Genomic DNA, 18,355 nt, shown 5'->3' with positions numbered 1-18,355 from the left:
GAAGTGAAGGAATAATGGTGACGGGAAGCGGAACTATCCCTTTCGCCTCCAATTAGCACAAGAGCCAAGGCCGAGGTGTGGCTTTGGAGTCGGTCTGGACTCAACACAAGAACTACTTTCGACCTAAACTTTATACCAATCGTTGACGAATTGGTGCACTATCCGACGTGATGGTAATTGCGTGCATAAGGTAAGGTTGGTTGAGATTTCGACTACTGTGAAGGATGGAAATTTAGGCCGTGAAATTAATGAACAAAATGCCTCTTGGAGAAAATACCTCGATGCTCCTCGGTCCACAATGATTCAGCATGCAAGCAATATATCCCCATCCTGGCATAGATATCGTCAACTCGAATCAAGGGCCGCGATATGCTCGCTCTGTGCTCGCCAGAGAGATATACGAAGCATGCATCGTAACTTGCTGCACGATATTGCCAAGCAAATTAAATCCTTCTTGGGGAGATATCCCCGAGAAATTCTGGAAAATACCCAGTTAAAAGGATGCCGCAGTGGAGATCCGGGGAACCATTGTGCGGGGAATGGACAGCCAAAGACTAGCTTCATGCCGGATCAAATAGCTAGATTAAACCTAAATTTCTCGCCTCGAATTTCCATGGGGCTGGCGATCGACAGGATCAATGCTCGCTCAGCTGCTGATGACTGTTTGACAGTGCAAATCTCCCGCTGGTCTAAACTTGAGGCCAGAGGTACGGTATCTTCAAGGAGTCTATTCGGTATTCGGTATTCCGGTATGCTCTAGTCTTGTTAGCATCGAGCGATTCAGGACTAATGCACGGAAAGAAAGCCAAAACAGGTCCGCAGCGCCAGACCCAAGGAGTAATTCAGATAAGAGGTTCTGATTGTAGTCGTGGAGTATGCTAAGGACATTCTGCTACTGTAGCTCGTCCGAGCTCGCCGAGAATGTATCAAAGTCTCTGACCTGCTTAGATCGAATGACCATCGTTGTGAGGTCTCTATAAACGCCACTAAAAATGCCAGTCCCCTCGGACGCCATGCCACCAGATGAGTTGTGTTGTTACAGTCGATCGTCGATCGTCATTCTTTCTGTGCCTTTGCTGCACGTTCTTCACGTTCCTTCTTCTTCTCGATCCATATATGTCGAAGGCCAAATAATACCTCGACAGCAATTAGGACGATAATGATCCACTCGAGATAAATGCTATGCTTCTCGCTCATAGTCTGCCGTAAAATGGTCGCAATCTCCTGAGCATAGTCCATCTTCTCATTCAAAGTCTTGATTCGCACACCAACATCAAGAGCTCTGCCAACTTGGTCGTAGTACCCTTCCAATCCCAATTCGTGTTTGCTGTCCCAGAACAGATCGGGCAAGGAGTCTGTGAGTTCGGAGTAGTGGTTTAATTGTGCTCTAAGCTCTAGCAATTCGCCAGTCTTTTGTAACATAAATCGACGATCGAATGGCAATTTCGAGCCTCGAGCAAGTATCTTCGGAATCGTTCGCGTTGATTCGGAGTATTTGCTGAGCATTGTCTCTAACACTGCTAGTTTGGTCGACCTAGCCAAGCCCGAAGAGAAGGCAATCTTGGCAAGAGTGGTATCTACTTGAGAGCTAGCACTGAATCAGTATACACCCCGCGAGCAATTAGGTATTCCTTACTCTGTTTGCTGCTCAGCATGCGAGGGCTTCTTGGTGCCAAGCAAAATGACGTCTCCTTTGATGTTACTGCTCTCCCTTTTTGGATCTTCTGCATATTCAAGATTTTCCGTTTCCATCTGATCCATATGTGGGTTGATGGCTGCAGGAAGTAATGTCTTGGTCGCCAAGTCCGCCACAACATCTTCAGGCAAAGACCATGCCACCAGAGATCCCGAAGGAAAGACGAAAATATCTCCATTATTTGCACCTCGGGTGTGTATGACCTGATCCGACTCGAAGCCCGTCTCATCAGGGTCAATCAAGAAACCGTGAGCCCGCAGAGTCCGTACCACTGCGTCCATGTCGAATTGATCTGCCACTGATATAGCTGTGACCTTGTTGCTTCCTTCGCTTCCTGAGACTACATCTTTTCGACGTTGTGTACTCTCTCGTGATCTCTGCGCCTCGACTGCTACTCTTCGAAGGGAAGTCTTTCCCGCTGGTGAACGCACAGGTTTTCGTTTCTGAGCCGGTGGCAGATCCGCGACCGCATCGGCAGATACACCTTCTTGCTGAAGTGCAGCATTGGACGAGAAGAAGTTCCTCTTTCGTGGTGCCTGAGCTGCTGGAGTGGCGTGGATGTATCGAAAAGCCAGAGGACGCGGAATGCCATTATTTAATATTCGACGCGCGGTAGGACATGCTAGCTGTCGTGAGAAGCTCTGCATGATATCGTAGAAAGTCGAGGAAGAGTTTTAGAGATTCAAAAAAGCAAATGTCGTTGCAGGAACAATTTCCATTGTGATTAATAAACTTTGTTACCCCAAGAGAAAATATTGAGATGCATGATACCTGCCGAGCCGAGCCGAGATCAACAGCTTCGCTAGGCTGAAGCTCCGATTGACGTCGTCGACGATAAAGCTACCCTTGCCAACAACACCAGATGTAATCAGAACAGAACGCCGACATGGCTGAGGGCTCTGAGGATCAAGGCGACACGAAAGACGCGAAAGATATAGAAGATAGTCGCGATGAAGCAACGACAGAGGATAACGAAGAGGAGGAAGAGGAGGAGAGTGAAGAGAGCGAAGCAGAAGATGAGGCAGACGACGATGAGCCCGAGGACGAACCCAAGCTGAAATACGCCCGATTAACAAGTCATCTGGGCCCTTTATATCGAAATGGAGATGCGACAAGTACCTTCCTCGTCGGCGGCGACAAGATGGTATGTTCTGGAGCTGCATTCTGCAGAAAGGGCTGACCAAAGACAGGTTATTGGGACACACAACGGCAATATTGTAAGCTTCCTCGCTCCCTTTTCCTTGAAGTAAGCTCTAATACTCTATAGCATGTGTTGTCTCTACCATCATTCCAATCTCTGCGAGTCTACCATGCCCACACTGCCTCCGTCTCCGCCATCTCCATATCACCATTTCCCCCGCCTCTCCCCAATGGCCTTCCTGAAGGAGTCGCGCGAGTCGCACCACAGGCCAAGACACCACAAAGGACACCTACTGTAGCTTCAACCTCTTCGAAACAATCTCCCCGAACTCCACAAGCGCAAGTTGTCCCAAACACGCCTTCAAATGCTATATACATTGCAACTTCTTCAATAGATGGCAATGTCTGCGTGGCCTCACTGGTGGATATAAAAGATGTCCAGTTGCGAAACTTTGCCAGACCTGTTCAAGCAGTGGCTCTTTCGCCTGACTACAAGAATGATCGAGCATATATTTCTGGTGGGCTGGCAGGAAACTTAGTTCTGACTGTTGGTGGGCGAGCAGGCACTAATTCAACTTCTACGACGACTGGATCAGCAGCAGCAACTGCATCTGGGTGGCTTGGAACGATTGGTCTCAGTGGTAATGTTGGAAAGGACACTGTTCTTCATTCCGGCGAAGGCACTATTAGTACCATTAAATGGTCTCTGTCTGGGAGATATGTTGCCTGGATCAACGAACATGGGGTCAAGATTATGCGGTCAAACTTGCACCTGGACAGTGCTGATGCTGACTCTGCCTGGAAGAGGATAGGTCACATTGACCGGCCGCAAGATAACGGCTGGGAGGAGATGGCCACTGTATGGAAAGGCCGTGTGGAGTGGATTGATGAAAAGAGTCTCGAGACCGATGAAGACGACAAATTGCGCGAGAGTGGCATTTCATCACCAGCCACGGCAAAATTGCGACAACAAGCATCGAAGAATAGTATGCGAATTGAGAAGCTCCTGGTCGGATGGGGTGGCACCATCTGGATTATCAACGTCCATCCTGGCGGAGTGGGCGTTGGAAAGAACGTTGGAGAACGGTCAGTGGGTTGGCCCGAGATCATCAAAATGTAAGTTACCGGCCACCAGGACTGAGCTTGGCTGATGTTTCCAGTTTACGTGTTGATTGCATTATTTCTGGATTGTCATTATATACCCCGACTTTGCTTCTTGTACTTGCTTATATCACCCCAGACGAGGAAGAGGAAGTGGAGAAAAAGCCCTCAAAGAAACACAAGTCCAAGGCGTCGACAGCCTCCACAAGCAGTAGCGAACCGCAAGGAGGCATACGTCGACGGCAGAATGCCCTCTCACCCGAGCTTCGACTGATTGATTTGAATACTTCCCAGGAAGTCGATACAGATACATTGACTGTCAGCCGGTTTGAGAGACTGTCTGCAACAGATTATCATTTGGGAGTTTTGCCTGCTCCGCGAAAAGTTTCAAGTCGACACACGTCTCGTGGAACGCTTGAGACTTTGACGGCAATGGGCAGTGGGATGTGGAACTCGACCATTAATGCTACTGCACTGCTCAGTTCTGCTGCAAGTACTCGCAGTAATGGTAGCGGAAATTCGAATCCTCCTGCGGGAGGAAGCGCTACGAGTAGTGCCTTGGGAAAGAGGCCTGGACAGCGAAATCCCAACGTCCACCCACATCTGTCAGCCCAAGGAATGAAAATCTTCATTCACAGTCCATATGACTGCATTCTCGCTACAAAGAGAGATCTTGCCGATCATTTGACTTGGCTTTTGGAGCAAGAGAAGTACAAGGAAGCTTGGGAGCTGATTGACAATCATCCCGAGGTAATATCGTCTTCACCCGAAAAGCTCGCAGAAATTGGTCCTGCTACTCCAGACCGAGCTCAAGCAAGCAGTGATGACTTCTACGACGATGGCACTTCAACAGTGGATTCAGCCAGCAGGTTAATCAATTCTGCTGTGGAAAAGGAGAAACGCCGTGTGGGCGAACTCTGGATTCAGCAACTGATCAAAGCTGACGATTGGACGACTGCTGGCAAAGTTTGCGGGAGAGTTCTGGGAACTCCACAGCAGTGGGAGGACTACGTCTACACTTTCGTTGGAGCGAGCAAATTTGACGAGATCACCAATTATATACCAACAACACAAATGCGTCCACCGTTGAAGTCGGAAATCTACGAAGTCATCCTCGGACATTACATCGCGCGCAATCGACCAAGGGTACGAGAGCTGCTGGATCAATGGTCTCCTGATTTGTTCGATATCAAGAGTGTCACAACAGTCCTTGAGAATCAGCTCAAATATCGAGATGTTCGTGAAGATAGCGTCGAAGACGGCGTCGCCGGAAGAGACTGGCGCATTGTCATGGAGAGTTTGGGTAAACTTCACGTTGCTGGTGGGCGACCCCGGGAAGCGCTGAAATGCTACATTCGCCTTCAAGACGCAGATACTGCGATGTCGTTGATCAAAGGTTATCATTTGGTTGACGCTGTGGCTGATGATATTCCTGGGCTCATCATGCTTCGAGTATCAAATGAGCAGAAACGGACAGCGCCCAAGGAAGAACTTCGCGAACTGACTTTTGAAGCAATTTCTCTCCTGGTAAATGAAGCACAACATGGCCTCGTTAGCCCTCAGGTTGTGGTGAGCCAACTGCAGGAGAAGAACATGACTCTTTATCTATTCTTTTATATTAGCTCTTTGTGGCGAGGGGATGGTATTGAAGAGCATCAAGGTGAAAATCGAGACAAACTGATCTCGGAGAGTAAAGCTCTGGTCGACGACTTTGCAGATCTTGCAGTACACCTCTTTGCCCTTCATGATCGGGAGCTACTGATGGACTTTCTCAAGTCGTCGACGTTCTACACGTTCGAAAAGGTAAAGCCGATGTTTTCATTATTTCGCAATTGCTAACCGCTATGTAGGCCACCCAAGAATGTGAAGAACGAGATTACATTCCTGAATTGGTCTATCTCTACTCCAAGACTGGTCAAACGAAACGGGCTCTAACTCTCATTATCGACCGCCTTGCTGATGTCTCACAAGCCATCGCCTTCGCTAAAGAGCAAGACGATGCTGACTTGTGGGAAGACCTTCTTGACTACTCTATGGACAAACCCCGCTTCATACGTGGTTTGCTAGAAGAAGTTGGCACGTCCATCAATCCCATAACTCTCGTCCGCCGGATCCCTGAAGGTCTTGAGATCGAAGGTCTACGAGAAGGACTGAGTCGCATGATCAAAGAGTACGAAATCCAACACAGCATCAGCGATGGTGTTGCGAGAGTTCTAAGGGGCGAAGTAGCATTGGCACAGAACACTCTTCGCTCGGGCCAACGAAAGGGCGTCAAGTTCGACGTCGTGCATAAAGAAGGTGATCACGTAGATGTCGAATCCTCAGACGTCCCAACAAACACAGAAGACACTTCTGCACCTCAAGTTGCAAAGGACTTCGCTGACCACGCTCATAAACGGCCGCCTCCAGCACCGGGTCACTGTGTAGGGTGCCACGAAGCCTTTTCGGATCATGAAACGGAGACTCTTGTAGGATTTGCCTGTGGCCACGTCTTTCATCTGAGCCATTTGCTCAGCTATGAACATGAGGGTGAGGAAGAGAGGCCGCCTACACCACCTGAGTTGGATGAGAATGGAGAGTGGAGTGCGGTACATAGCGTTAGTGCGAAGGTCACTCATGCGAGGTTGATGCGGGATAGGATCAGAGATGGATGTCCGGTTTGTGCAAGGAAAGAGGTGTAAGATCAGATAATTGGGTGAAATCAATGGGAGCGATGTCTTCAAATGTATTATTGTATGCTCTTCGTTCGTTGTGTCAGGATGCGAGTGAAAAGGATGGTAAGGAAACGATATTGCTTCTACTCTGGGACATTGAGATTCAGAGTGGCCATACAGCCGATCAGCAACGACCGATGAGCTTCCCTCATCCGTTAAAAGACTCTAAAAAGTTCCTAAGTAGGCCGATCGGCTCATGGCCCTCAGCTGATGACGGACCAACTGACTGGTTGATTGGCTACTTTGGCCACAAAGTTGCTCAAAGCAGAGTGGACATGCCAAACAAAACGATACTTTTGTTTTCTTTAGTAAAATATTAAATCTTTCAAACGAGAATCTCTCACTACGGTAAAATATTCACGCTATTAGTACAAGTGCGATCACGCCACAAGTAAACTCACGCAAAACGAGCTCTTGATCAAGTCCCTCTTCAGCAGCTACTTAAAGACTCAAACTCTCCACTTCTCTTCCCACACAAAACCATCTTCATCAACAACACAAACAAACAACAAACAATTACATCTCCAATAACCACGCTTCCAACAACCTCAATCTCAACCAAAACAAGAGCAACAATGAACTTCCTCCACCTGTTCCTCTCTCTCCTCTGGATCCTCTTCGCCTCCCTCACCACGGCAGCCAGTCTCCCCCTCACCTCCCGCCAAACCTGCACCTACGGCCAATACGAGTGTGCCCCAGGCGATGTCTCCTTCGTAAGTACTCACTACCTCTTACCTAACCTAAAGCTAATTGAAATAGTGGGTCTGTGCTTATGGTGGATATCGGGAGGTAGCCGGATCGTGTGGTGAAGGCGAGCATTGTGATGATTCGACGGGATCAATTGTTTGTTTGCCTAATTAGGATTGGTGGACGTTGAAGCAAGGATTTTGGTGATGGGTTTTGGGGGATGGATAGTCAGTTGGTGGTTTTGATACTGGATGGTTGGTGGATTGGGATCTTTAATGCAGGATGCTTTGGGGCGCCTGAGAGTTGGTGAAGTGAACGGGCCATGCTTTGAGAAAGGAAATTTCTATGACGGGCAATAACTTTCTTCGGAAACTTGAGCTTCTGGTAGTCTTTACTTATTGCATGGATTTCATCATGGGATTGACTTTAAGGTCAAAAGACTTGAAGCGAATCTTGCGTGTTTCTCTTTGGCGCTCAACTCTCATCGCAACAACTCCTAATTACCGCCACAATAAAACCCGATAATTTCATAAGGTACTAAGACACATATGAATTTTGTAGCTATTCCATCTCGCCACCTTGAGTGGTAAGAGTACTAAGGTAAGGAACGACAACGTGGTCTTGTGATGTATTTGCAGTCCGCCTGTTGTGATCACTAGAGGTGTCTCGATATTTCAGTATCAAGAATGCTAAGGCCTAAGTGGATTCCAACTTTGAAGCGTTCGACGAAAAATGACTATTGGAGCCAAAAATCTGAGCAGAACAGCTTGTGTCGTCTTTGTTGTACAGTACTATTTGACCGCATTTGACCGTATTTGACCGCATTATGGATTATGGGTGTGCGAGTGCCAAGAATTTAGAAATGGACTCTATGGATGCTATAGAGTGAGGGGATGGCAAAGCGAGTAGATTGCATGAATTTGAAGCTTCAGAACTCGAGACTACAACAATAAAACACTAACTTCTCCAGCCATCCATCTCACTTGCGAGATTGACGTTGTTCGGCTCGCAGGTCAGAACAGTACCATTATGCTCTGTTCATTTCTCAATCTCGTGCTACTCATGGAGCAATGGGCCCTTTATAGCCCATCCTTGGGTACATTATTTGATTTCCCCAACCATCATAATCAATTCCAGGGTAGCAAGGGTCCTGAACTACATTAGATCAACTAGATTCCGAAGATAGATTTGGTCTTGAGAGTGTGTAATTGGGAGGTTAATGTTTACAGAATTAAATGGCGTTAGGGATGCTCTACTACTCTTCCACGTGTCTAAATTGTGCCTCCTCTTGCAGCACAAACATCGAATATTTGCGCCATAAGGAGCTCTTTCTCCACAAGGGCACCAAATCTATTAGCTGAATAAGGATTTCGACCTTCGAAATCAGATGATTATCTTGCTTACCGCTAGGTATTCCCCATAACGTTCTTTAAACCACGTGCCTTCCTCCGGAGAACCATCACCAGGCATCACCTTTGTCCTTGTCTTGAGATACTCTATATTCATCTGTTCTTCTTTGACCTTGCAAGGGAGGCATATCCAGCGCTTGTACTGATCGCAGTCACAGTACTCGGAGAGTGAAAATGGGAGACCGCGTTCGACTTTCTCATCGCAGGCCGTGCAGAAGCACATAACATAAGTTGTTATAGGATATGGAGTGAAAGCGAAGTGCTGTTTCTGACGACCACGTTCATTGGGCATAAATTTAACGCGGGGCACAAATCGGCATTCCTACGTCAAACGATAATCAGAACCTCGGATTTGCGAAAAGCAGCAAAGTAACGAACCTCACAAACATTGATGCCGCATTTGAGACAGGGGAGCCCGTTTGTCGGATCACAAGTACGGTTCCACACCCGAACCTCAAGTTCTTCATCGAAAGGCATCTTTCTGCCCATGACATCTGCACTCTTGCCATCATAGATAGGCAATTCATAAATGCCTTTGTAATCTTGACGAGCTTTAAGACCGTGACCGTCGCATAAAGTTACTCGTTTCAGGCGATCGAAGATGGGTTCCGATTTGCGAATAAAGCTGTAGACATTCGAGTTTGTCGATGCCAGACGAAGGAGGTCGAGTGCCGCAAGATGGTGGGACATCAGCTCGAGGATATCGTATTGAGAAATGAGAGTAACAAGATCAGCCATCTCGGATGCTAGAGATGATTGACGAAAAGAAGTTGTTGTTACGAAACTATATACCTAAGCGCCATGAATTTTCCTGTTCAAGTACGAGTAACGTGACTGTACCAAAGTCAGCCCAACATAACATACAGTAAAGGCGGAGCGCCTATCGCATCCCGTAATTAAGTACGTCCGACTCGGATTTCGACCCCGGTGGATATTCCGCAGGACCATGATTTAGTGTAGACCCCGGCACAAATTGCCGCTGGGCCTCTGAAAAGGCACCAGGCTCTCTAAGTGCCACTGAATCCTTTCTGGAGGCCAGTAACATTTCAGATTACCTTTTGCTTCGGATCTATGTGTATGTTTCAATTGCAGTGCATTTCTGAGCAAGTAATTATTTCGCCGGTACTTGCTTCCATTCTCTCCCATTCGCTCCCATTCCTACCGCTCGCTTAATTGCATTTCCAGTTCAGCGCACCTACAAGAAGGAATTCTTGGCGTTGAGTTTTGTTTGGGGGGCACTGCACTTTCCTGAAAATGTTCATTGGCCCTATCGTGCGGTTTCAAATCTGTGTAATGATACCGAGGACGTCCAACAGGGAAACTTGCCACCAAAAAGTGTTCTCATCAACCATATACTTCCTTCCTTTGACTTGTTCATGATGTTGCCCAACACCGCAAGTCCTACTGGTTACAGCATATTACCTAGCTGTAAAATAATGCATGAAACAAGAGTGTTTGCGTGGTTGTCTTTGGTATGCCACGATTTTCTAATAATGGAGGGAAGAGATATCTTTATTCCGAATCCGCATCTCATGAAAAGTTAACACATTTCAAATAATTGTTGGAACCAATATGCCTCGACAAAATTAGCTTAGGCAGCAAGGGATGCGAATTCTGTTGCGAAATTCACTTAAAAAGGTGCTCAGATTTGCCGCGGATAATGATTTGGGCATATAGTAATTTCTCCTCCCCTCAAGAGCTGCTGCTTTTCATCGACAACTTCATACTTTATATCGACACCCTCATCTATCCTCTTGATCGTCACAAGCCCGAAAAATATTGTGGTGCGGTGCAAACTTAGATTAATTTCTTCCTTCGCAATTTCAAATTTCACATCTCAAACAAGATGCGCTTTGCTCTCGTTGCGCCTTTCTTCTGTCATGCTTCGCCGCCTCTGCATCCTCAGCTTTGCTACTACCCAGAGACGATCCCAAAAGCCGATCCCAAAGCCAACGAATACCCCGAGCCTAACTGGTACGTGATATTTCAAATCGTGTCAAGTCAATCCTCCACTGCCATTCTTGTACTGACAGAGGTGAAGTTTGGACCAGAATGGTGGGAACAACCCAACCTGGAAACATAAGGTTCTGTGTGGATGCGTCTCAATTGACCTCACTATCGAATCTGTCTTCCTAGCTACTAGTCCTTCTCAGCAGGTCTGGGGATTTTCCAACGAGGCTTGTAACCCTGGTGTGGCGAAATCGGAATCTCTTGGTCAATCGGGTGGTGGCTGCCACAACGTGGGTACTGAAGTTACTGCAAACCCTATGCAGAGTGCGTTGCTCTGGGTTCCGTTCATCTGTGATGTTGCTGAGCTTATGGGAGATCTTGGAGAGGTTGCAGTGGATGCTCCGAAAGAGATTCTTGGGGAGATATGAAGAGAATTTTGAAGATCCGCACTGGTTATAGATTCAAATCTCAAGAAAAGACTCAAGGATTCTAGTGTGCTTCGTTCTTTACCTTATTGTTTAAATTCATGGCCGTCACTTAATTCTTTATGTTGGACGCTTTTGGGAAGCAAGGAACTCATGTATCGCAAAGAGGTCGTGTTGCTAGGCTGGGATCCGAAGTTTTCCAAATACAACGCTGTTCCGTAAACTACTACTTACTTCGACCTCGCTGAAATGCCACATGTATGTCACAGAAATAGCTCTCAAAAAACTTGTCACCCTCCGCTGCAAGACGAAAGTATTATAGCCTAATGAAATGATCACTAAGAAGCAATAATATCATAGCTGCAAGTTTGCCTGCAATTTGGTAAAGCTTCCATCACCTACAATGCATTGTCTAGAAAACTGAGAAACTAGGTAATGGGATGAGCTCAGAAAGGAGTTTTCGCTTGACACATCTACAATGCGCACGTGGTTTTGAACGCCCCTGAATGCAAGCCCAATAGCTCGGTGACGTGATCTTTACCGAATCAAACTGAAGTCATCACTTACCAGGTGGGAGACCCTTTATTTGTAGGAGGGTTGACAGGAGCATAGGACTCAATTTGTGAATCATTCTTGGTAGCTGTGCAACTCTCACACGTCACTCTGATTTTCGAAGCTGCAGGCAAAAGGATTGTTTGAATCACTCGGCTATGTGAGTAATAGGAGATTGACGACACTGGCTGTCCAACGTGTATATAACAGAGGCCCAAGGATTTCCATTTGTTATCTGCTATCTTCATCATTATCCCAGACAAGACGAGAAAAATTTCTTACAGCGAGACTTAGTGAGACAGCAACAGCAGCAATGCAGCCAGCAACCTCTGCTTACCAACAAGATCCATTGGTAGAAGCTAGACTCAACAAACATCAGCATGCTGCTGTCGCTTGTCTGTTGACTCACGAATTCCACAAACTCGATCCAGCCACGGGTGATGCCAGCTGTCAAGTTCGGGCAATCATCGTTCTCATATTCCACCAAAATCTTAAGAAGTGGCTCGACGACATATGGGACAATGCGGTCAAACTTTCTCAAGACTATAATTATACTCACCTCGGGGACAAACCCGATACCAAGACCAAGACAATTACAGAAATTCAAGGTGCGGACCACTCAAAAGATTTTGACGATTTGGTGAACGTTGTTCGAGACTTTTTGGGTGAGGAAGACTTTGAACTTCTTGGTCTTACATACTCCCTCTGTGCCGCTGGTATAGCCGGTTTGGATGAATTCGATATAGACTTCAGACATCGGAGCAATAATCTTTGGGGAAGTCACGAAAAGTCGCTTAAGGCACGGCTAGCTAAGCTTTCTTGTGCAACTTTCATCAAGTTTGCAGAGGAAGTTCACTCCAATGGAAAATTGATTGATGTCCTGCAGGAGACACGCTCAGTAATCAAGAATGAGGGAGCGGATGACGTTCCGGTATTGTCTATCCAAGCGACATTCCTTACCGCACTAGCTATCCTATACGCGAGGGGCATTCCGATTGTGAATAGCATTATCCGGATACAAATCAACGGAGATGGACAATCGCAGCATCATACCTACACGTTTGGCAACGCACGCTCCTTCATCTATCTTGCCAATCACCAGACCGGCAAATTTGAACTTTTGAAGAATCCAAGTCCCGAACAAAAGTGTTGCCCCGCATTCTATATCAAGTCATGGAGTACTTATCACGCGAACTCCACTTCCAAGAGCCTCTATTCTCCTGATCACAAGCTATACTATCACGATTTTGCGAAAATCAGTCTGCTATGGGCAGTTATTGTTTACAGCGCAGCCCATCCTCCTTTCAGTCGCCGAGCCGAGAGGGTTGATCTTGACCTCACCTCCGCTTACGAGGGCATTGATGGTACTATCCAATCCGATCTGGCGCTCCAACACGATCGCTTTGACCTCGAAGGCCTAAATTATGAGAATCTAGTCTCCAGAAGTTCAGACAGACCTGGCCCAAACCTCGCCACAAAGCACAAGTTCGCTTTGGAAGTTGCTAATCAACATCAATTGAATGAAGAATGTCAGTTCGTCCGCATGGGTGCACCTAGTACCGAATGTACCTGGCGGATCACCAAGCCTATCGATTGGCAAATTGCTCATGCCTCAGCAGCAACAGTCAGCTGGGTAGACAACCGACTTGAGGGATTAGCCGAACGGCACAGAAAAGCTTCCAATGCAATCATCGGGCGGTTTGTGTTTTCATTGGGGAAGTTGGGTGCTAGCCATGTGGATCGGTCTAGAGCTACTGAGTTGCACAACACCAAGAAGGAAACCGTCCGAAGAAAAAACTATCTAGCAGATTATCCGCAGAACGAGTCTCTGCTCAATCGCTGAGAGCTTGGTCATCAGGTGTATGAATACGTTTTAGAGGCATCAAACTCTTGAACTTCTTCAAATATTCGTTGGATTTCGCGGGCCGATGATCATTATCTACCTGGGAAGGGAACGTGTAAATATTCTATGAGTCCGTTGCCTACCTGGGAATCTAAATACTCTATGAGTCCTGAGTAGAAATTCTCACCTCCACTTAGTGACCGATAATTTGACTTTTCAGACTTTGAACATGAGTTGATCTGATGATCAATTACAATCTGACATTGAATACTAAATACTAAATTCCCTGACTGACAAGGAGATCTTTCCCATGCCGCCAAGAACACTACACTAGTCAAGTCGTCCGCCATTTGCAGATACAACTAGACTGTTGGCTCAACCCAGCCCATGTCAATGGTGTGAGATTGTCTAACATATCCCATTGTCGTCGGAATCACAGCATGTAGTTGTCTAAGAGAGAAGATGATATCAACAATAAGTTGAAAGAAATTTCAGAAAGTCTATACTTACGATACAGATGGCAGGAGTCTAGGTGATGTTAGCGAGTATGCTTTCTATGATAGAGGTGAGGGTACTTCCTGGGCACGGAAGACCTAATGGACATTGGCCAACAGAACACCAGCCTTTCGGGCATTGAGCCAGAGCACGGCTCGCAAGAACGAGGATTGGGACGAGCAAAGTGTTGAAACGCATTGCGACACTGGGGTTTAGATTTGTGGATCAAGAGATGAATTTTTTCAAGCTAAGAAAGAGAAAATCAACGAGACACAGTGCTATCTTTATGCATCTTAGCAAGGGAGAGGATTCACTCAGCCTCGACTTCTCAAGTGACACGAGATGGTCGAACCCAGTTTATTGTGGTTCCACGAAAACGAAGTTCACGAGCAGAAGTCAATTATTGGCTGGCTAAGAGGCAGGATTGCCCATTTTGAAAGTCCTCGTGGCACGAAGTAGCTGACTATTGATCGGTAAGGAGCCGATTTTAGGTATTGTTCTACCGATCGACTAGACCGGCGCCACATGACTGCTTAAATAACCCTGCAGACCTATATAAAATGGTAAGACACGGACCAATGTTTTGCAACTGAAATCATGCTCGCGCAGATTGGGGTTACAGTAACCCTACTTTGCGCTAGCATGTCAACGAATCATACGCTCCTTCGCGATGCCCGTGTTGGGGCTATGAATGGTGCTGCTTGTTGTTCGGCTGATAATGCTTGGTTCTCGAGGCAATGTGTTTCATATGTTTCGATCCTTGGACAAGTATTGTAAGCACACGCTGCTTCTGTTAAGAGCTCTGTCTGCATCAGTTGAAATGTGGAATAATGAGCCAGGTTTTCGATTTCAAGCTACCAAAGCCTTTGTCTTCAGCCAAAATGCAAAGTTTGCGCATGGTACATCTACAAACCTCCAGAACAAATCTGCAGTCCATAACAGTACAGGTATAGTCACGAAAAAAGTAGCCATTTCGAATCCTAAAACAACACAAAAGTTGTTCTCCCTGCCAGTGACTCGCCACATCATCGGTACCAATACGTGGCTTGTGATGTGAAGCACTGGACCATGCGTCAAGTACATTGCATAACTAATCTTTCCCAAGTATTGGAAGAGACTATACTCGAAGAAATTGGCGAGGACAGGAGAGTTTGTGACTGATCCGACGACAAGGAAGGTGCCCCAAGTACTCCAGAACCTGTGATCAACCCATCCATCGGGTACGTAAGAGCCCATCCTCTGGTATCCAGGAGTGAATATCCCATCTTTCTTCGGGTAGCCCATGAAGTAGAGACCAACGAGGAACGTTAATGATCTAAGGACTGTTTTACCTTTCGATTCATCTTGTCTCTCACGTTCTGCGGGATACTCGGAACCTAGGTTCCCATTCTTAACCCGAGATCTGAGAGTCAAATTGATATTGGCCAAAAGGAGACCAGCCAGGAAGCACACAATGTCCCATCGACCGTGGACATGACAGTACCATATTATGCTCGTTAAAATGAGTTCTCGTAGCACAGGCCGAATCATGGAGAGAACCAGCAAGGCAAATTGAACAGCAAGTGAGCATCGGTACTCCACTGCAATGGTCCACATCTGTGGATTGAAGTCTGGAAAATATTCATCCCAATTCCACACGTCGAGGAGACCTTTAAATGATTGACAGACCACCCAAACCTGTTCAAGTAGAGTTTGCTCTCGTGGGAGTTTACTTGGGTTCTCGTCAAACCAAGTATTTCTGAAGCTCGAACCCCAATCGTATAATCCCAGCCAAACAGAGAATGCAATAAGCATAGCGGCAGCAAATGTGGGAAGGAAGAGCCGAAATCCACGTCGAAAGCTTGCCGAACTGAGAGTTTTGTGCACAGAATCCCACTGCTCTCTTTGCATCTGCTGTAATGGTTTCAATGACTGTGTGTATCCTGAAATGATGAAGAACATTGGTACCATGGCGCCTCCCGAATAAAGTACGCGCAGGAATGGTAATTGATGGATCCAGTGATTCGGTAAATGGAGCTCGGCTGTCTTGTCGAGGCCGTACCCGTAATCAGGGAACTCCGAGAAAGACATCAGAAGGTGTCTGTGGAATACAATAACTGCTGCTATTCCTCGAAGTCCTTGGAGAGCTGAATCTAAGGACTTTTTATGCAGTGTTTGGCGCCCGTCGCTCAAGGAAGTATGCAGGAAGCTGGGGAGTAAGAGCTTCCATGTCTTCGAGTGAGTGGATATCCTGGTGTAGTGTGCAATATCTTTGGCAGTCAAGCCGAAATCCCATCTCCTACGAATCCTGTAGGAAGCGTCTAGACCTTCAATCGTCATGGTTTCTGTTGGAATTTCCTTCAATGACGCGGTAGATTCAAGAATTCGGTTAGGTCGAATGTCAGTTTATCCTTTCGGTGTCCAGTGTTCGGTTATATAATTTGAGATTGCTGGCTGGACCTAGCTTCTCACAGGTGCCGATTTGCGCCCTGCGACTATGGTAGAGATGCGGCACAAGGGTTGCAGAAATTATTGAGACGTGCTGGTTGACACAGACATTGGTAGCAATACGCTGGGGCTTCAAAGTCTGCGCCTCTGGTTCACATGCTGATGAACTATTGATGGGGAATGAAAGACGATGGAGGTGTCATAGAGGGAGCAAATGACTTGGGCGATGAAGATGCGATTGAAGTGACGGTCCAAAATGGGATACTGAGATGAGGTTCATGTAAGATTCGAAAGGAGTTAGTCTATTCCTTCCGGCGCTGATCCCGTCCCCCATCTGAATTAGCGGGTCTCTATTGAAACAACCAAGCCTCCTGATCTAACTGTCTTAGGCTTGTCAAGTGACTACGCGTACCAGCCTAGAGTGGTTGCTTCTTTGGATTTAAGAATTCCAGACATGAATGCACCTTCTTCTAATTCTAAAGCACAAGATCCGCAAGTTCAGGGGTTAATGAAGGAGGATGGGGTCGAGCGAATACTTTATGCAGACATAAATACGCGATGTCAAGCTGCCGGGTACCCATGTTCTCCTCAGATGTGTTATCAGCGCAAAGGTCTCATCTGCAAGTCGGACACTACTCTAATATTGCAGAGTTATCTGTATTCGTACCATCATCTAACCAATGAAACGCAGCGCATTTACAAACTGTTTATTCACCAGAAACATCTCGAAAAACGAAGAAAGAGAAAGACTAAATTCCGGTTCGGAATGAAGATCCGACATTTATATTCGGCAGACTGTATTAATGCGAACCGAAGGCTTCGCTGCGGCGCATTCTGACATTTGCGACAAGGCCTTTCTCGGTCTACTGCTTACATGACACGGACCTCCATCCGTGATCCTTCGAGCCTGTGACCGTGCGGACGCAACCTGTCCCGACACCAAAGAAATTCGTCAACCATAAATTTTGATGTTAACCTGAAAGAAAGGACTGGATTCGGTGAGGAAACTGGCCTCAAGGCAACAGATATCAGACCGAAAATGAAGATCCCACAATCAATCGCCCTTTCTAACTTCCGCCAAGACACAGGATGATTTAGGAAATTCCTCTGCTCTTGGAGCTTTGTCGGCCCCCAAGAGTGCGAGACGCCGCAGCAGACCAGAAGCACCCCTGCTCGATCCTTGTGTAGGGTGGACTTTGTGACCGTTTGGCTGCACGAAGTCAAGTTCCCCGCTTCTGAGATTCCGATCTACTTCTAGGGTCACAAACAAATTCGAAATCGTAACGGTTGACCACTCAGGAGGCAACTTAGGGTTCATCAAAATGTTGGTTCATGCTACCCTCGCCAAACATGGCTGAATTTTCCCCAGGTGAAGAGCTGGCATGTATATATGGCGGCTGTCACTCTAGGGAATACAAGGAGAGAGAAACTTTGATGATATCCTTGAACTGAGTATGGGACCATGGCTTATGTGTTTGTTCAAAAATGTTCGCTAACTTATATCAGGTATCGAGCAAATACAACCTACGGAAAGATATATTCTGGAACACGATACAATAAGACCTCTCCTCTCACATTGAAATCCACAAGATAATCCGACCTGAAACTCTACAAGCTCATCCTCACACAAATTTGTCATCAACACTTCCTCGAGCCTTGATACACTGCACTTTCGAAAATATGAAGCTTTCGTTTGTCTTCTCTGCGGTGCTTCTCGCTACCACTACGGCATCTCCATTCGGCAGCAATGGACCACCAATACTGGGTGCAATTGAGGATAGACAGTATCCTTGCCCCGATAACTGCACCTGCTGCTTTTGTATCGAATCTTGTCCCTGTGCTGGATGCCCCTAGATGCGGTCTATGGTCACATAAAAGTTGCTGGCCGGAAGACATATTGCCCGTTTGGGGCTTGG

At 46.7% G+C, this 18,355-nt stretch overlaps 8 protein-coding genes across 8 annotated transcripts; 5 read left to right on the top strand and 3 right to left on the bottom strand.

The window, feature by feature from the left end:
• Window positions 1–34: 34 nt before the first annotated feature.
• LY89DRAFT_251586 (uncharacterized protein) lies at window positions 35–908 on the top strand. Its single transcript, XM_018206199.1, has one exon. It carries the CDS (start codon window positions 299–301, stop codon window positions 758–760), a length of 462 nt encoding a protein of 153 aa, XP_018065216.1. The 5' UTR covers window positions 35–298; the 3' UTR covers window positions 761–908.
• LY89DRAFT_251566 (DUF155-domain-containing protein) lies at window positions 909–2,462 on the bottom strand. Its single transcript, XM_018206198.1, has 2 exons — window positions 1,637–2,462; window positions 909–1,588 (listed from the first exon to the last, which is right to left on the bottom strand). The coding sequence occupies exons 1-2, from the start codon at window positions 2,341–2,343 to the stop codon at window positions 1,057–1,059; spliced, it is 1,239 nt and encodes a 412-aa protein (XP_018065215.1). The 5' UTR covers window positions 2,344–2,462; the 3' UTR covers window positions 909–1,056.
• Window positions 2,320–6,982, top strand: LY89DRAFT_689444 (vacuolar assembly protein-like protein). The gene is made up of 5 exons (XM_018215909.1): window positions 2,320–2,840; window positions 2,887–2,913; window positions 2,964–3,952; window positions 3,997–5,740; window positions 5,788–6,982. Exons 1-5 carry the CDS (start codon window positions 2,583–2,585, stop codon window positions 6,616–6,618), a joined length of 3,849 nt encoding a protein of 1,282 aa, XP_018065214.1. The 5' UTR covers window positions 2,320–2,582; the 3' UTR covers window positions 6,619–6,982.
• A 123-nt stretch (window positions 6,983–7,105) lies between these two features.
• On the top strand, window positions 7,106–7,757 carry LY89DRAFT_689443 (uncharacterized protein; the record flags this gene model as incomplete). Its single annotated transcript, XM_018215908.1, has 2 exons — window positions 7,106–7,364; window positions 7,411–7,757. Coding segments are annotated over exons 1-2 (236 nt in total), but the record flags the coding sequence as incomplete, so codon positions are not given.
• Window positions 7,758–8,251: 494 nt separating this feature from the next.
• LY89DRAFT_723404 (uncharacterized protein) lies at window positions 8,252–9,569 on the bottom strand. Its single transcript, XM_018218818.1, has 4 exons — window positions 9,126–9,569; window positions 8,743–9,069; window positions 8,566–8,688; window positions 8,252–8,488 (listed from the first exon to the last, which is right to left on the bottom strand). The coding sequence occupies exons 1-4, from the start codon at window positions 9,483–9,485 to the stop codon at window positions 8,399–8,401; spliced, it is 900 nt and encodes a 299-aa protein (XP_018065212.1). The 5' UTR covers window positions 9,486–9,569; the 3' UTR covers window positions 8,252–8,398.
• Window positions 9,570–10,674: 1,105 nt separating this feature from the next.
• LY89DRAFT_535062 (uncharacterized protein) lies at window positions 10,675–11,074 on the top strand (the record flags this gene model as incomplete). The annotated part of the gene is made up of 2 exons (XM_018208093.1): window positions 10,675–10,721; window positions 10,789–11,074. Coding segments are annotated over 2 exons (333 nt in total), but the record flags the coding sequence as incomplete, so codon positions are not given.
• Window positions 11,075–11,987: 913 nt separating this feature from the next.
• On the top strand, window positions 11,988–13,517 carry LY89DRAFT_674966 (uncharacterized protein; the record flags this gene model as incomplete). Its single annotated transcript, XM_018213476.1, has 1 exon — window positions 11,988–13,517. One exon carries the CDS (start codon window positions 11,988–11,990, stop codon window positions 13,515–13,517), a length of 1,530 nt encoding a protein of 509 aa, XP_018065210.1.
• A 1,344-nt stretch (window positions 13,518–14,861) lies between these two features.
• LY89DRAFT_759777 (uncharacterized protein) lies at window positions 14,862–16,530 on the bottom strand (the record flags this gene model as incomplete). The annotated part of the gene is made up of 1 exon (XM_018221476.1): window positions 14,862–16,530. Exon 1 carries the CDS (start codon window positions 16,329–16,331, stop codon window positions 14,862–14,864), a length of 1,470 nt encoding a protein of 489 aa, XP_018065209.1. The 5' UTR covers window positions 16,332–16,530.
• Between the last annotated feature and the right edge of the window lie 1,825 nt (window positions 16,531–18,355).

The sequence above is a fragment of the Mollisia scopiformis genome (assembly GCF_001500285.1).
Source record: "Mollisia scopiformis unplaced genomic scaffold LY89scaffold_25, whole genome shotgun sequence".
Lineage (NCBI taxonomy): Eukaryota > Fungi > Ascomycota > Leotiomycetes > Helotiales > Mollisiaceae > Mollisia > Mollisia scopiformis.
This window is presented reverse-complemented; position numbering and strand designations above follow the sequence as displayed.

Coding starts and splice junctions, on each gene's coding strand:
- LY89DRAFT_689444 (XM_018215909.1), top strand. CDS start 2,583: ATGGCTGAGGGCTCTGAGGATCAAGGCGACACGAAAGACGCGAAAGAT. Junction 2,914..2,963: donor GGACACACAACGGCAATATT/GTAAGCTTCCTC, acceptor AATACTCTATAG/CATGTGTTGTCTCTACCATC. Junction 3,953..3,996: donor TGGCCCGAGATCATCAAAAT/GTAAGTTACCGG, acceptor TGATGTTTCCAG/TTTACGTGTTGATTGCATTA.
- LY89DRAFT_251586 (XM_018206199.1), top strand. CDS start 299: ATGATTCAGCATGCAAGCAATATATCCCCATCCTGGCATAGATATCGT.
- LY89DRAFT_251566 (XM_018206198.1), bottom strand. CDS start 2,343: ATGCAGAGCTTCTCACGACAGCTAGCATGTCCTACCGCGCGTCGAATA. Junction 1,589..1,636: donor CATGCTGAGCAGCAAACAGA/GTAAGGAATACC, acceptor ATTCAGTGCTAG/CTCTCAAGTAGATACCACTC.
- LY89DRAFT_723404 (XM_018218818.1), bottom strand. CDS start 9,485: ATGGCTGATCTTGTTACTCTCATTTCTCAATACGATATCCTCGAGCTG. Junction 8,689..8,742: donor GTTATGGGGAATACCTAGCG/GTAAGCAAGATA, acceptor TTCAGCTAATAG/ATTTGGTGCCCTTGTGGAGA. Junction 8,489..8,565: donor CCCTAACGCCATTTAATTCT/GTAAACATTAAC, acceptor AATGTAGTTCAG/GACCCTTGCTACCCTGGAAT.